The sequence below is a fragment of the Ambystoma mexicanum genome, chromosome 2q (assembly GCF_040938575.1).
Source record: "Ambystoma mexicanum isolate Mex_15411 chromosome 2q, UKY_AmexF1_1, whole genome shotgun sequence".
Taxonomy (NCBI): Eukaryota; Metazoa; Chordata; class Amphibia; order Caudata; family Ambystomatidae; genus Ambystoma; species Ambystoma mexicanum.
The window spans coordinates 822,420,096-822,433,781 of record NC_090924.1 but is presented as its reverse complement, the minus strand read 5'-3'; the positions used below and the strand labels follow the sequence as shown (position 1 = coordinate 822,433,781).

General features: G+C 46.9%; 1 protein-coding gene across 1 annotated transcript in view; it reads right to left on the bottom strand.

The window, feature by feature from the left end:
• The window catches only part of CUL2 (cullin 2), a 1,882,542-nt gene that overhangs the window by 815,121 nt on the left and 1,053,735 nt on the right, over positions 1-13,686 (bottom strand). Inside the window, exon 13 of the mRNA XM_069648039.1 lies at positions 11,904-11,963. Within this exon, the coding sequence (XP_069504140.1) occupies positions 11,904-11,963 (60 nt within the window). The remainder of the gene's footprint in view (positions 1-11,903; positions 11,964-13,686) is intronic.

The window sequence follows — 13,686 nt, the reverse complement described above, 5'->3', positions numbered from 1 at the left end:
GCCCTGCACCCTTAGGTGCATGATGACTGGGGCGTGGTCTGATATGACTGTGTCCTCTCTGGATGTCTTCGACGCATGGGATGAGCGTGTGTCGTTAACAGGAGGTCAATCCTCGAGTACCCCAAGTGAGCGTGCGAGTAGAATTCCTGACGTCGATGGTCTCCGTTTCCCTCAAAAATTCGGCCATAGCTAGCGCTTTAACAAAGTCTTCCTTTGATGAGGGCAGTGTCTTGTGCAGGTTCGGGTCCGGGGGTAAGTTGAAGTCTCCTCCATTTAGTAGGCGGCCCACTGCAAATGACAAGATAATTATAAGCAGATTACGGAGGAAGTGCTCTAGCGCAGAGTTCGGACAATAAATTGCAACTACAGTGAAGGCAGTTCCATCAGCAGGCCTTTCAGCAGGGGGTAGCGACCCTCGGGGTCACATTTGGCTGTAACCTGGGTTAATGGCACGTAGATGCTCAGGAGCACGGCCACTCCCCTTTTCTTTTGTCTCGCTGAGGCAAAGAAGCGTCTTGGGTACCGCTGGAAGGCTACTTGTCTCTCGTCGTCTGCTATTAGATGAGTTTCTTGTAGGCAGGATGTCTGCTGCTATTCGGGAGAGCCTGTGCTCCACCGATTTCCTTTTGCATGGGGCGTTTAGACCTTGCACATTCCAGGTCAGCATGGTTAGCTCCTTATTGGAGGTGGCCATTAATAGTCTGGGTTGTTGCTTTGCTTAATGTGTCCCTTGAGTCGCGCGTGCTGCATGTTATCCTTATGTTGATTGTGCTGTTTACTGCTGTTGGAACTGGCTCTTGCTGTGTCTCTTCTCCCCCCCAGTGTTTACCCCTAACATTTGTTTCCCCGCCACCCCGCGCCCCCCGAACAAATAAGAAAAACAGGTTTTCCAGTACAGCCGTTCACCAACGGGGCAACCGACTGGGTCCACGTCACCAGCTCAGTAAGCAGCGATTATGCCTCATATAGTTCCAGATTGTTTATAGCAGTCCTCTTTTGGGTTGCGTGTTTTGCAGTGAGGGCCCTGATTCCTCGAATATCTGAAGATTGGCTTGTGAGGTTAAGGCCTGTTGTCAGGAGGCCGGGGGTCCCATGCTGGCTGTTGACTTGCCTTTCGCCGGACAACCTTGTTGTGTCCAAGTTTCAATCAGCTCAGAGAGGTTGGCTCAGTGTATCTTGTGCCTTGGGCCTATGAGGGGGGTCCCCTTTAATGGTTGTTGGCTCTTTTGTTCCTGGGCCGAGGGCCCCGTATTCTGTGTCGACCCTCCACCCTGGACCAGGACTTCAGGGGATCCCTCTCTGCTCTATTCGAGTTAGGCCTGGTTTCCTCAGGTACACCTTCATCTGGTACAGGATTCATGAAGCTTTCGGCTTCTCTTGGGGTATGGATATGCCGGGGCACTCCCTCCCATGGGAACGAGAGGGTTGTGGGGAAACTCCAGCGGTATACGATCTTTCTCCCTCGTAGCCATTCTGCCATTGGCTTTAATGCTTTCCTCTTTGCCAATGTGGTTGCAGCTAAGTCTTGGTACCGAGATATCGTGACGTCCATGAAGTGTATGCGGGCGTACCTCTGGCTTCCGGCATTAAGTCTATAGAAATGTACTCTTGCCAGCACGTCGCCAGCTGTAGGGGAGTTTTGCTTTGCTCTCGTTCTGTGCACCCTGTCGAGTTCCAGTGGGGAGTCGTCCAGGAGGGTTATAATGAAGCGGAATAAGTCGTTAACATACGCTGCCACATCCTCGTCGGGGATTGATGCAGGGATTCCTCTCAGCTGGACGTTATTGCACCTGGATCGATTTTCGGCATCTTCCTGTTTGGCCTCAAGCGCTTCGCATCTGGCTTCTAATGATGCGAGCCTTTCCGCCCCCTGCCCTATTTCCAAGTTCTGTTCGTAAAGTGTGGTTTCGATTTCTACAGTTCTTGATTCTACTTCCCCCACCCTTTTGTCTAGCATTGAAATCTTGCTCTTCACCTCGTCAGTACCTATTTGATACTCCTTAGTGATGGCTGAAAGGAGTTCTTGTAGGTCTGCTTTTGTGACTGATTGTGCGCTTTGGTCGGGACCCTCTTCTGTGCGGTTACTTGATGCTGCGGTGTGATTGCGCTCGCCCCTTTTTGCTTTTCCTGCCATCGGTGTCATGAGCAGCGTAGTGATGTGGGCATGTTTGGCCGGCTTGGGGTTCTTGGACATTGTGAAACCTTCACACTCCTATGGGGGGAGGAATGATGGGAAGTCCCTCAGTCAGTACTCAAGCTTTTCTTTGCTTGTATTAGGAATCCTCCCCCTTTACCTCAGCTGCTGAGACCCCTCTGGGTGCTGTTGACGAGAGTGCAGGGAGTCTCTGCTCTACTCATGCGGCTTGTGTTGGGGGCAGGGAGGCGGCTGGTAAACCGGGGTAGCCGGGTGAACCTGCACTCCGGCTTCGGGGTCACCTTGAGGTGGATAAGTGCAGGCTGCTGAAGGTTAGGAACCCGGCTCTGTGATGTGATATGAGACTCGAGGAGCCTGCGTGCCCTCCCCAGTTCTTTTGTGGCGGAGTCAATTAGGTTTGGTTCGACCCGTGGGGCGAGGCGGCACTGCTTGTACTCCTGCTGGGTTCCCCCCACTGGTGTGACAGGTGCCGCCTTACCTTTTAACAGAGGTGTCGCTCAGTATTGCTTAAAGTCTCTGCCTCATAAGTAGGGTGCTTTAGATGAGGTACCTGGAGGGGTTAGCGCTCCATTGCTGGCATCAGGAGAGCGATTTCGTGGATGCCCCCCTGGGACTGAGGTGCCTGGAGGGGGTTAGTGCTCTGCTGCTGGCGTCTGCTTCTTAGGTAGGGTGCTTAAAGTGGGGTGTCTGGAGGGGTTGGCGCATCTGTGCAGGGTGGGCCATTAGGCTTTGTGTTCCTGGTTCAGGCGGTGGAAGGGGGGGGCCCAGGGCTCCACCTGTGCCCTCAGCAGACCTCCTCAGATGTTGTGGTCGGGAGCCGGCGTCCCAGCCCCTCAGGGCTGGCTGCAGCTCCACCCCCTGCTCCTCATCAGGCCTCCGGCTTCTGAGGACTGGGGCTGCCAGGCAGTGCTATCCAGAAGTCAGGGAGGGTTGGAGCACTTAGCAGCTTAGGACCAGCTGCTCCCGGTCCTGTGGCAACAGCCTCTGCTGTTTAGTGCGACAGTCCGGGCCTGCCTCCCCCAGCCTGTAGCTCCCCAGCGCGTAGCTTGCGTCAGTGCCCGGGACCCTCGGGTCGTGCTCCTCCTCCTGCGTGCCAGCTAGCATGAGGGATACGGACGCTCTCCTCCTCCTCAGGTCAGCGGGTGGGTGGTGTGCGGCAGCAAAGGGGGGGCCCCGCCCTCTGCAGCGCCAGGTGCTTCCCACCGGCCTGGGACCCAAATCCGCCCAGGGGCTGGAACTATGGGCGGCGTCGCTGGCAGGCAGTTTTGCCGCTGATTGGCAGGGACTGCGAACCACTGCTCTGGAGTGCCCGGTCCTCTAGAGAGACACCACTCGCCAATTCTCTTTGATCACTCACCTACCAGAGTTCCCTTTTCCCTGAATGGTAGAGTTCTGAATGCCTAGTCCCTGTGGCTAGGCATCGTAGGAAGGGGCGCTGAGCTACTGTAGGGTGGAAGATGCGGACAAGGGGACGTTCGTGTTATTAAATGTGCAAGGGGGGGGGTTGGAGGGAGCCAGGTTTTCGGTGGTCCACTATGTGGTGGATGGATACAGGGATTTTTCGTAATTGTGGGTGCTTGTAATGAGTTGATTTGGTCACTACAATTACAAGTAAAAAGTGCTGTGCCCGATCTGAGGTTCCTCTTCAGTCTGTAGCAAGTACAGGTATTCAGGTCCTTTAATGTATCCAAACAACAAACAAAGCATGCTTAATGAAATGTCCCACAATTCCTCTCATGGTTCCGCCCAGTCTTTTATCAAAGTCCAGTCTCTTGTATGTGTAGCTTTCTTTCATTGTTCTTGTGTGAATATACAGTGGCAAGATCTCCTCCTGGGTTTCAAGTCCAAAGTTGAGTCTGTTTGCTGATTCTATATTCAGTATTATATTGGAGACGGCTGTGAACCAAGGTCCAGCGCCTAAGGGACACACAAGGTTATTATATGGTGTCTAGAAGATTCTTACTAGGCCTCTCACTTTCTCTCTCAGGGTACTGGTTCTACAGCCCACAAACCCAATCTCACTCGCTCCTCAACATCTCACCATGGGCTAAAATATACTGAACTGCCACTTATTTGCTCACCCACTTCCTCCGACCTCAACCTTCATCTGCACGTCCTCAATGCTTTATCACATTGCTCGTTCCTCCATCCTCAATAGGCTCTCCCATTTTGACTCGGAGCTCATCTCTCCATACTGCCAACATAACTTGGTTAGGGTGTGATGGAATTTTCTCCTCCCCCTTAACCCCAGCCTCCTCCACTTAGCCTCCCCCCCGGCTCCAAACTCTGTTTCCCTTCTCTCCACCGACAACTTTCTTGGTTCCTGCTAATATTCCACTTTAGTGCCCCTCTTTTCTAACTCTCCTCCTCCTCCTCCTCTTTCCTACTTCTGGTAATTCTCCTCTGCACCTCAAGTCTTTAGTCACCCTTTGCTTTAATCTTCTTCAGTTACACCTATCTCAGGTACCACCTCCACCTCAAAATGTACTACCTCCTGCGGCATCCTTGTATCAGTACCAGCTTCACTCCCACTGTTCATCATCACCGCCAAATCACCTCTTTTGTACACCAGCCTTCTGGGTCTCTCCTCCAGCCTCATGACCCCTTGGTTCTACAGTGCAAGAAGATAACCGCTTGTTCAGCTACTTTGGATGTGCTTTCTAAACCTGTGCGAAGAGAGCTGAGCATGCATGTGCTGCCAGCTTTGCGAGTCCACCCTCTCCCCTGTTGGCTTATGTGTGGCCTAGTACATGTTCAACAAGAGCTTCTCTGGGATTCACCCAGCCAGTATTAATCTTCCGTCTTTCTGTTAACGTACTACTGGCTTGGGGAATGGGGTGATCTTGTGCGTAACATGAAAGTGGGACTCCCTCATAATCTGTTCTCTTAAAGAGAAATGGACCTTGGGGCTTCTATGTGATGATCCCCCGATCACTGATGGTGGCATGGTGGACACTGGATCCTCCACACACCATTCCCAGGCCAGCATCATGTGGCTTGTGCAGCCTGCCATCTCACCATCATCTTCATTAAAGTTAGGCAGGGCACTGTCGGAGGGGATCCCAATTTCAGCAGCTAATGATAAGAAGGTAGACTTAAGTGATTTGTCTTGTTTCACACAATTTGGTATGGTACGAAGCAGAGGTGAACCCAGGTTTCCTAGTTCATCACTCAGCAAGTCAGCAGTAAGAAATGAGCATAACCCATTGGCCAAGGTTTTTCTGTGTTTATATAGCACTTCTCATCAGTCAAATGTTGATACACTTTGTCACCCATCATTAGGTGCTTGTTACTGCTTCTTATCCCTAGTGCCTCATACTATGGAAACGCAGATACTGTTCTTTGTTCAACATGACCCATTGAGTCCCTCTTTCACTCACATGGCACTCTTATCTTCTGACCTCAATTATTGTCATTCACTCTCACATTTGTAAGCAGATTCTTCCTTCAACTCCCTTACCACAGCATGTCTGACAAGTCTGAGCCTCACTGCAAAAATGTGTAGTGCCATTCATTTCACAACCATCATTTCCACCCCCAAACTGCCCAACATTGTTCACACTCACCACCCTGTGCCCCCATATATCTTGCGATCACTGCCACATCATACCAACTTTACCATCCTGCAGCTTGATGTTAGGCAGAAACCTGTGCAGTTCCCTTAGGGACCACTGCAAAAGATTTAAGACTACAGGTGTTTGGCAGTAAACCCACTTGGTAGCAGTCTGTACCACACAGATTCACTTGGTAGCTGTGGCTGAGCAGTCAGACGAGTTAGGCAGTATGTAGAGTATACACAATAGGTACAGAGATACAGTAGCACAAGCAAACACTGACCAGAACTTTGGTGCAAAAGTATATAATTATTTATTTTAAAGACACACTTGTAAATCACACTAGCACAAAGAGGTAAGTAAATTCAGCACACAGTCACTATTATATATATACAACCCTAATTACTTATTAGGCAAGTCTTAGTGAGAAACGCCACTTATTTTCTTAATTCGCTTAACATAAGATGGCACTCTAATAAGTTATTAAAAAGGGAGGGAAAAGGCAGAGTTATGGAAGAACACAAATTTCAATACTTTTTCAAAGAACCACAGTAAGGCAGGATAGGCAGAGTTCTACTGGAGAGCAAGGAAGTCAATTGCAAGGCCCAGCTCTTGGAGAGAGCAAGCAGAAGGGGTCCAGGTTCACACGGTAGGGTTATGCCCAAAGAGTCTTGTAGATAGTTCGCAAACAAAGGATGAAATTAAAGTCAGGAAAAGTTAGCTAGGTTGTCCCAGGCCAGCCCAGGTTAGAAAGTCGAGGCGTTACTGTCACCCCGAACGATCTGTCGCAAGGGAAGCCAGGCGGGACACAGTACCTTAAGTGTGAAGGAAGCTCCAGCGGGGAGAGTTGTTCCGGGCAGTGGGTGCAAGTCGGTGTTTCGTCCAGAGGAAGAGGAGGTCTCGCCGTGGAGGAAAGATGAAGGTCGTTGCACTGCCAGGGAAGAAACCAGCTGCGGAGTTCGTTCGGTTAAAAGGTACTACCCTTCTCTTTGCGGTAGTGGTAAGCCTTGGTATTCCGGTTGCCGGGGTGCTTGGCACGGGCAAGGCGGCCACGAGATGCTCCACGAAGGTGAAAAGAAGGCAAAACTGGTTATCCCCACCAGTCAAAGGAAGAAGACTCTCTGGACTGGAGATCTCCTCTGTCGTCGGGAAAAGTGGTGAGACGGTTCAGCAGGGCTCCACCGGTGGTGTCGTCGTTGCAGGTCGGCTCAGCTTCTCCCTCCTCGGATTCTTAGGTCCTGTGGCGACTTCTGAATTTCCAGTCCCCAAAGCCCTGCTTTTATGCAGCATACCCCCATTCATTCAGCCTAGCTGTCAATCAAACATGCTAAGTGGTGAGCCGGCCGACTCACCACTTGGCAACTCAAGTCACACTCTTGTGTGATTGGCCCAAGGCAACGCAGTCCAGGGTGCCTAAACCCCCTCCTACACCCCTTGTGGTACCCAGACAGAGTGGCACCACTTTTGGAGGCTTCTGTGGAGAAGCCCACCAAAAAGTGTAACAAAGGGCTCGACTTGGGTTGGAGTCACAGAAGAGAACACAAACGCCATTTTAGAATCAAGTTCTGGCAAAAGAATGCCAACCAGTGAATTAATATTAAATAAATAAACCGGCGCCATGTTCGAGGCTATAAGAATTAAATAATTAAAGTTGGTAGCCTCGAACAATGGGAAAATCCCATAGAGATACATTTGCGGATGAATATAAAAAGTAGTATCCACTGCCACCAGCCAAAACTCGATCAGGGGGGACAGAGACGTGCCCCCTTGAACAACAGACCCTGGGGCAATCGAATTGCCCCGACCAGTACGTCCACAATATGATGGTTTGTACTGGTTTCTGTTCATAATAATTTGGGACTAGTAAAGCCAATGGTGACTTTACATGCCCTGGGAGACAGTAGTCAGTCCCAGGGTATGGAGTCTATGTTGGGGGGTCGTTACGACACCCCCTGGGTTACGGCACGGAGGGTGCTGTGTAACCCACATCAAAAACACATGAAACCCTATGGAGTAAAAGACCCCATAGCCCATAAAACACATGGAAAGACAAAGGAACACCTCAAATCATGTCTAAGAGTGGGAGTAAAAGAGTCTCACTCTTAGCAGGAGAAAAAAATAAACCCCAAAAATCCAGCAAAGCTGCTGGGGGACTCACTAGGTTTGGGAAATTAGCCTTTACAGAGAATTCTCCCTAACACTTGATAACCAACGCTATCACAAAAAAACAGTTCTCTTTAGACCTTCTTGTACTGATGCGAATAGCAGTCCAGTTATGTTATATTATGTGTTATAAAGCTTTTTATTCATGTGAGGAAATTGACTGATCTGCATGTGGTTCTGCAAATTGACTAAACAAGCAGCAAGGCTTCGTAGCTCATTGCATAAATAAGAAGGCACTAAGTAAAACAGCATAGATGCCATTTAAGAAGTTAAAACTGGGAACTGCATTTTGAGCTGTACATCAGTTCATTTCTATGGCAGAGAACTAACATTATCCATGCCTAGATGCATTTGTTGTAACATACAAGTTGAAGCTCATGTGTATGTGTGGCAAGAAAGGGAGTCATAAAATCAAATCAAAAATGCCAAAAGGCCTTATTCATGTAATGGGCAAACAACTATTTGCTTAACTGGTAACAAAAAATGTCATTTTAGCTACTGGAATGGCATTCTCATTGGGCAATCTGAGGGGTATAGGAACCATTATAGCTTGCAGATTGTTTCACATAGTCTGCAGATTGTTGAGAACTTTAATTCTATAGCTGCCTGCGGAACAGTGGGCACCCACAGCTAATTGTCTACGACAGACCAGGCACATATTTTGGATAAACTTCCATGAACATTTATATTCACTATATACTGATGTATGCCAGCTGCATCTCTCCAGATATGTTGGACCATGACCCCCAAGAACCCTTTCCATAAACTATGATGGATAGAGGTGATGGGAGTTGCAGTGCAAAACATCTGGAGAGCCAAAGGCAGTAGACCCCTGATGCATATTATGAATGAAGTGCAAAAGTGGTTATACCAGCGTTATAGACTCTGGTCTAGGGAAGCAGCAGGGGTTATGGGCCAGTAAACCTTGTTACACTCGCTCACTGCACGAGGACCTTTAACTCAGTCTTCATGGCGCTTAACTCCCATGATGGCCCTCAGGTGGGGCCTATAAACCTTAATTATTAATAGTACTCAACTTGGATCAGTGAGTGTACATACCATCTTTCTGTGGTATATCACAGAAATAACGCCTTGAATGCAACAGACACACCCTTCACAGTACTGAATTGCAGATGACTGGATGAGGCATTTGTAGTTTTAATAAGTGTGATTTTTGTCCCAAAGGAATGCGAGTGCTGAAGGTTATGCATCATCAGTCAACACCTTTTAAGATACATCATAGCATTCTACAGGTAATTAATAGCTATGAGGCTTGGAACAGAGAGAGAGGGAGATTAAGTAGCAAGGGAGGAAGAGATACTAAAACAAAACATATTGTGTCCATGATAGAAAGACAGGTGCATGGGGAACCATTTCAAAGTTACAATGAGGGAGTTCCAGAGGCAGGGAGTCACCCAGAACCATTACCTGCTGCTTTGGAGTTTTAAAGACCGTATGCATTGACAAAACAAACTGTTCACAGCTGCCTAGAAGTACAGGATTGATCAAATAGTTTTAGTTGATCATGAAAGATAGCTAGGGTGGTGTAAAATCAGAGCTTAATAGATTTGACACTAACTTGATATAAATCATGGAATTCAAGTGCAGCCATTGTAGGACAACCATGACAGGGTAGACGAGGTCAATCTTTTTTTTTTTTTTTTTTTAACTCTTTAACATTATAAATAACAAGATTCAACACAACAATCATCATACCATAACAAAGTGTCCAAATCGTAAAACTCATTAAAACAGCAGAACTAAAGATAAATATATGTCTAACAATATGGACCTCCATAACAATTATAAAATAACATTTTTGAAACCTATAAAAGATTCATGACACAACCACAAAGACAAAACAACATAAAAACACACAACTAAACAGTCCATTACCACCCCCCACTCAAAGAATAGGCCATCAAACCCTGGAATCTATGTATTCAACCATATAGGTCATTAAAAGGCCCCCAAATCAGACGGTAACACCCCTCCCTTCCTTGACCAAAAAGCATAACCTTATCGTATTTCGACAAGACTTGCATGTCAAAAAGTCATTCCTCCACACCAGGTTACTTTCTAGATTTCCAAACTCGCAAGATCTGTTAATCTTTTAATTCGAATACAGCCAGTGTAGGGCAACTACAACACGGTTGATAAGGCAATAGTCATGAACCTATCAGGCCGTTTTGCCTGTCTTGAGTGCTCACCCTATCCTTTCGCCCCACTCCCCCCAAAAGGAAAAGGACGCAAGAGGTAATATGGGTAAAACTTGTGCCTCTCACCCTCTGCAGAGAAACTTCCTACGTGGAGATTGTGAACACTAAGATCACCACCTCCCAGCCACCAAAAAATACCTCCCCCAAGGTCCCAGTTAGTAATCTTTCATGTTACAAACGACAGATGCTATGCAAGTCCAATCCTGCAGTTCCTACAGTGGCTACCCATTAAGGATGCATCATGCCCCTCAACCTGCCCCACCACAAATCAGCTAAGGCTAGCGCCACAGACCCTCCCCCCCCCCACATCTAAGCACATCATTTTCTGCCAGCTCACTATCTAATGGCGAATATGTTATCCATACTCCCAGTCTGCTGCCAGACCAGGGTGTGCTGGCTGGCACAGGATTCAGGTCCATTCAGCTGTGTTAGAGCTCCCGCCTGACCTTAAAATGGCAGATCAGTTGATCAGTTAAGCCGTTGTTAGCAGTGCCTAATCAACAGCAATTATCAAAATTAAGATAATAAAGGACTACAGATGAGAAACATCAAGAAAAAGGTAAAGCATCGGAGTAGGAAAACGGAAAACCTAGAAAAAAAATAATCAATCCGATTGTGGGACCCGGCAAAGACTTAGGAATGAGGCCAGTTATTGAGCAATCAAGAAAAACAGCAACACGGCCCGCTGGGAGCGTCACAGATTTGGTTTAAGAACACAGCAGTAGTGAAATACAAGATCTTGTTGTGGGAGACAAAATCAAGACCACCTCAGGCTGCTGGGCAGCAGCGTCTTTTGAAAGAGAACAAAAAGCTTGTTGGGAGCTACCCCTCAAACACTGCAAAAGGCCAGCACTTGGAAAGAGGACTACAGCAGGAGGGTGACCCTTGCTTGGAAGGTGTGAATGCCAAAGCTTGACAAAAAACAATATAATGGAAGAAAAACACACATCTAGCTAGAGTGTGTTTAAAAGAAACAGCAACAGGCCCAAGTGGACAACACATGATGAGAGGGTGGGAAGATCTATGCCTGATAAGCACCCGAAGCAAGGGGGAAAGTACCTGACGGTTGCCAAGACATGGACAGGGTGATGTGCCCACAAACTGAAACTGTGTCCAAAAGTCCTTAGCCTGTAAAAGAATCAAGAAGCGGGCTGGGTGTTAAACCCTGGAGATAGAGTGTAGGACAGGGAAACATTGGAAGACTAATATTTCCCTTGAAATACTGAATGAAGCCATTGTGATGCCCTTATGAAAGATTCTTTTTTTATTTCTATTTTGAATCCCCTAGAACCTATACCTTTTACTCCAACTCACCCTGACAAAGTTAATAAAGGTGTTGAACTGCACTTTGGGCATATGTTTGTTCTGTTGAACCTTCACCTCAACTTCTGCTTCTAGTCCACAGGGCACTTATTTCTGAAAAACAAAAAGTTATTAACACCCATGGCCGAACCCCGCCCCTTCCAACAATCATATACCAACCTTAAACTTTAAGACTAGACGTAAAAGTTGGATTGAATATTCAAAATGAGAGTTAAACAATCCCATTACCAAAAATAATTTCCTTCTGGTGTTTGGGATGTAGCCTAGCCAGTGCCTTTCAATTCAAACTAAAACATCATTTTTTTATTCCACACATTTTACTTGTTGAAACTGCTCTTGTCCGGAGGTTTCTGTTATCCTGGTATTTGCTACAATCTTACCTGGTTCAACAGGTAATATTTCAGTTATGTAATGTTTGAAATAGGTTAGCAAATCAGACCTTTAAATGTGAGCTTTTCACACGTATGATGATAGTATAGCTTAACTCACCAATTCAGGAGCTTTGCAGGTGGATTTGGGCTCCCGGAAGTTCACTACAGATGTTAATGCCTGTACAATAAAAACACTATATTGCATTACATAGATCCAGAAACAAGTAGCCTTAATGTTACATCAAGCAAGATCAGACATAGAAAATCAGTACTTTAGCAATACAGAATAGACACGTAGGAAATATGAATACAACAATAATGGCTAGCTAACCTCATCGCTGCTCACACCTGCAGCCTTCCCTTTTTGCCTGCTAGTGATGATAGGATGCACCCTCTGGTTGTCTGGCAGCCATTTAGCGTCCATGGTTTTCACTTTCGCCAGCCTTACCTACTGTTGACGAGTCTACACATTTGCTGTATTCGAACATAGTTGACCATCCCTCTTTGGGAAGCACCTGGAGTCATGCTTACTAAATCTCACAAATATTTCCAACTGCTAGTGCAGCTCTTCATATGGACTCTGAAGAAAGCACATCACATCACATCACCCTGTATGTGTGCAACTCTGGTTTTGATCCCAATCACACCCAAACAAGCAAGTTCATGACACTCTAAATGTCCTGTCCCCATAACACATGGTCATCAGAGACAATTTTCATGAAATCATACAGTATATTTCTTATCATAGTGGATCAATTTTCCAGTTAGGGTTTTGAATTTAAACTGCATGTAGTACCACAGACTCTTCCAATCTCTGCCCAAATACCACCAGTTATGGTAAACGAAGTCCAGTTTACTCACATTGTACAAAACTACTGGTGGAAGGTTATGCAACATAAGGTAAGCAGTTGGTAGATTATTTATGGACCCATCAGTTAATTGAAGTACACATTGCGTTAGGTCAGTGTTTGGACTGATTTTCTGTGCTCTGGCCTGGTGAACAGATGTATAGAAGGCCAACCTAGTATTGTGACAGGGACAACTCTGGGAGCTGTAGCCAAACCAGTTCAAGGGAGCAAGATGAGTGGTCTAGGCTTAGCCTCAAGAGGTGGTGAGCTTGTAAGGGGTCCACAATGAACGCACATACAGTGAAGCAGTCAAGGAACACACTTAGACAAACAGGTATAAAAATACTTTACTTAAGGCCAGAAAACAGTGATAAATTACTAACGGGTAATAATATCACACAACAGAAAAATATGATACATATACACAATCACTAGAGTAGGGCAAAATACCCATCAAACCCCTAAAAAGGAAGGTACAGATTAGTATTAGCACTGCAGGTCCACAGAGATTCAATCCTTCAGCAGCCCATCCCTAAAATGCATGGGGCCTTGTGCCCAAAAGTTCAGAAAATGTCCATACAGTTTTTTGACGCTGGAAAAAATTAAGGTAGTCCAGTGAACAGTTCCACGTGTTAGGGGACAAGTTAATCTGACTAACAAACGTGTTCCCAACTTTCGGAGTGCTTGTGTGAACAAGCATTGGCAAAGCCAAAGTAATACAAAGGTTTCTAAAAGTTACCAAAACTTTTAAAAAGGGAGTTAGGGGTGCAGGTAAGTATCACTGCAACTCACCCCCGTACTCCGATTCTTCATGGGACTTCTGGTGAAGAGGGTCCAAGGTCGCCCACCCCCCCGCCATCAGCCTCGGCCCTTGATCTCCAGCGGTTGCAAGTTCAAGCACTTCTCTGGTCGTCGACTAATGCTGGTGCCAGTGAAGAAATGGAAAAAAGAACTCGATGCAGGCCCCTTCTCAGGACAGGACTGGACACAGGTAAGCAGTTGCGGATGAAGGCCACCGATGCATGGCGACACAAAGGCATTGAACGTGCTACG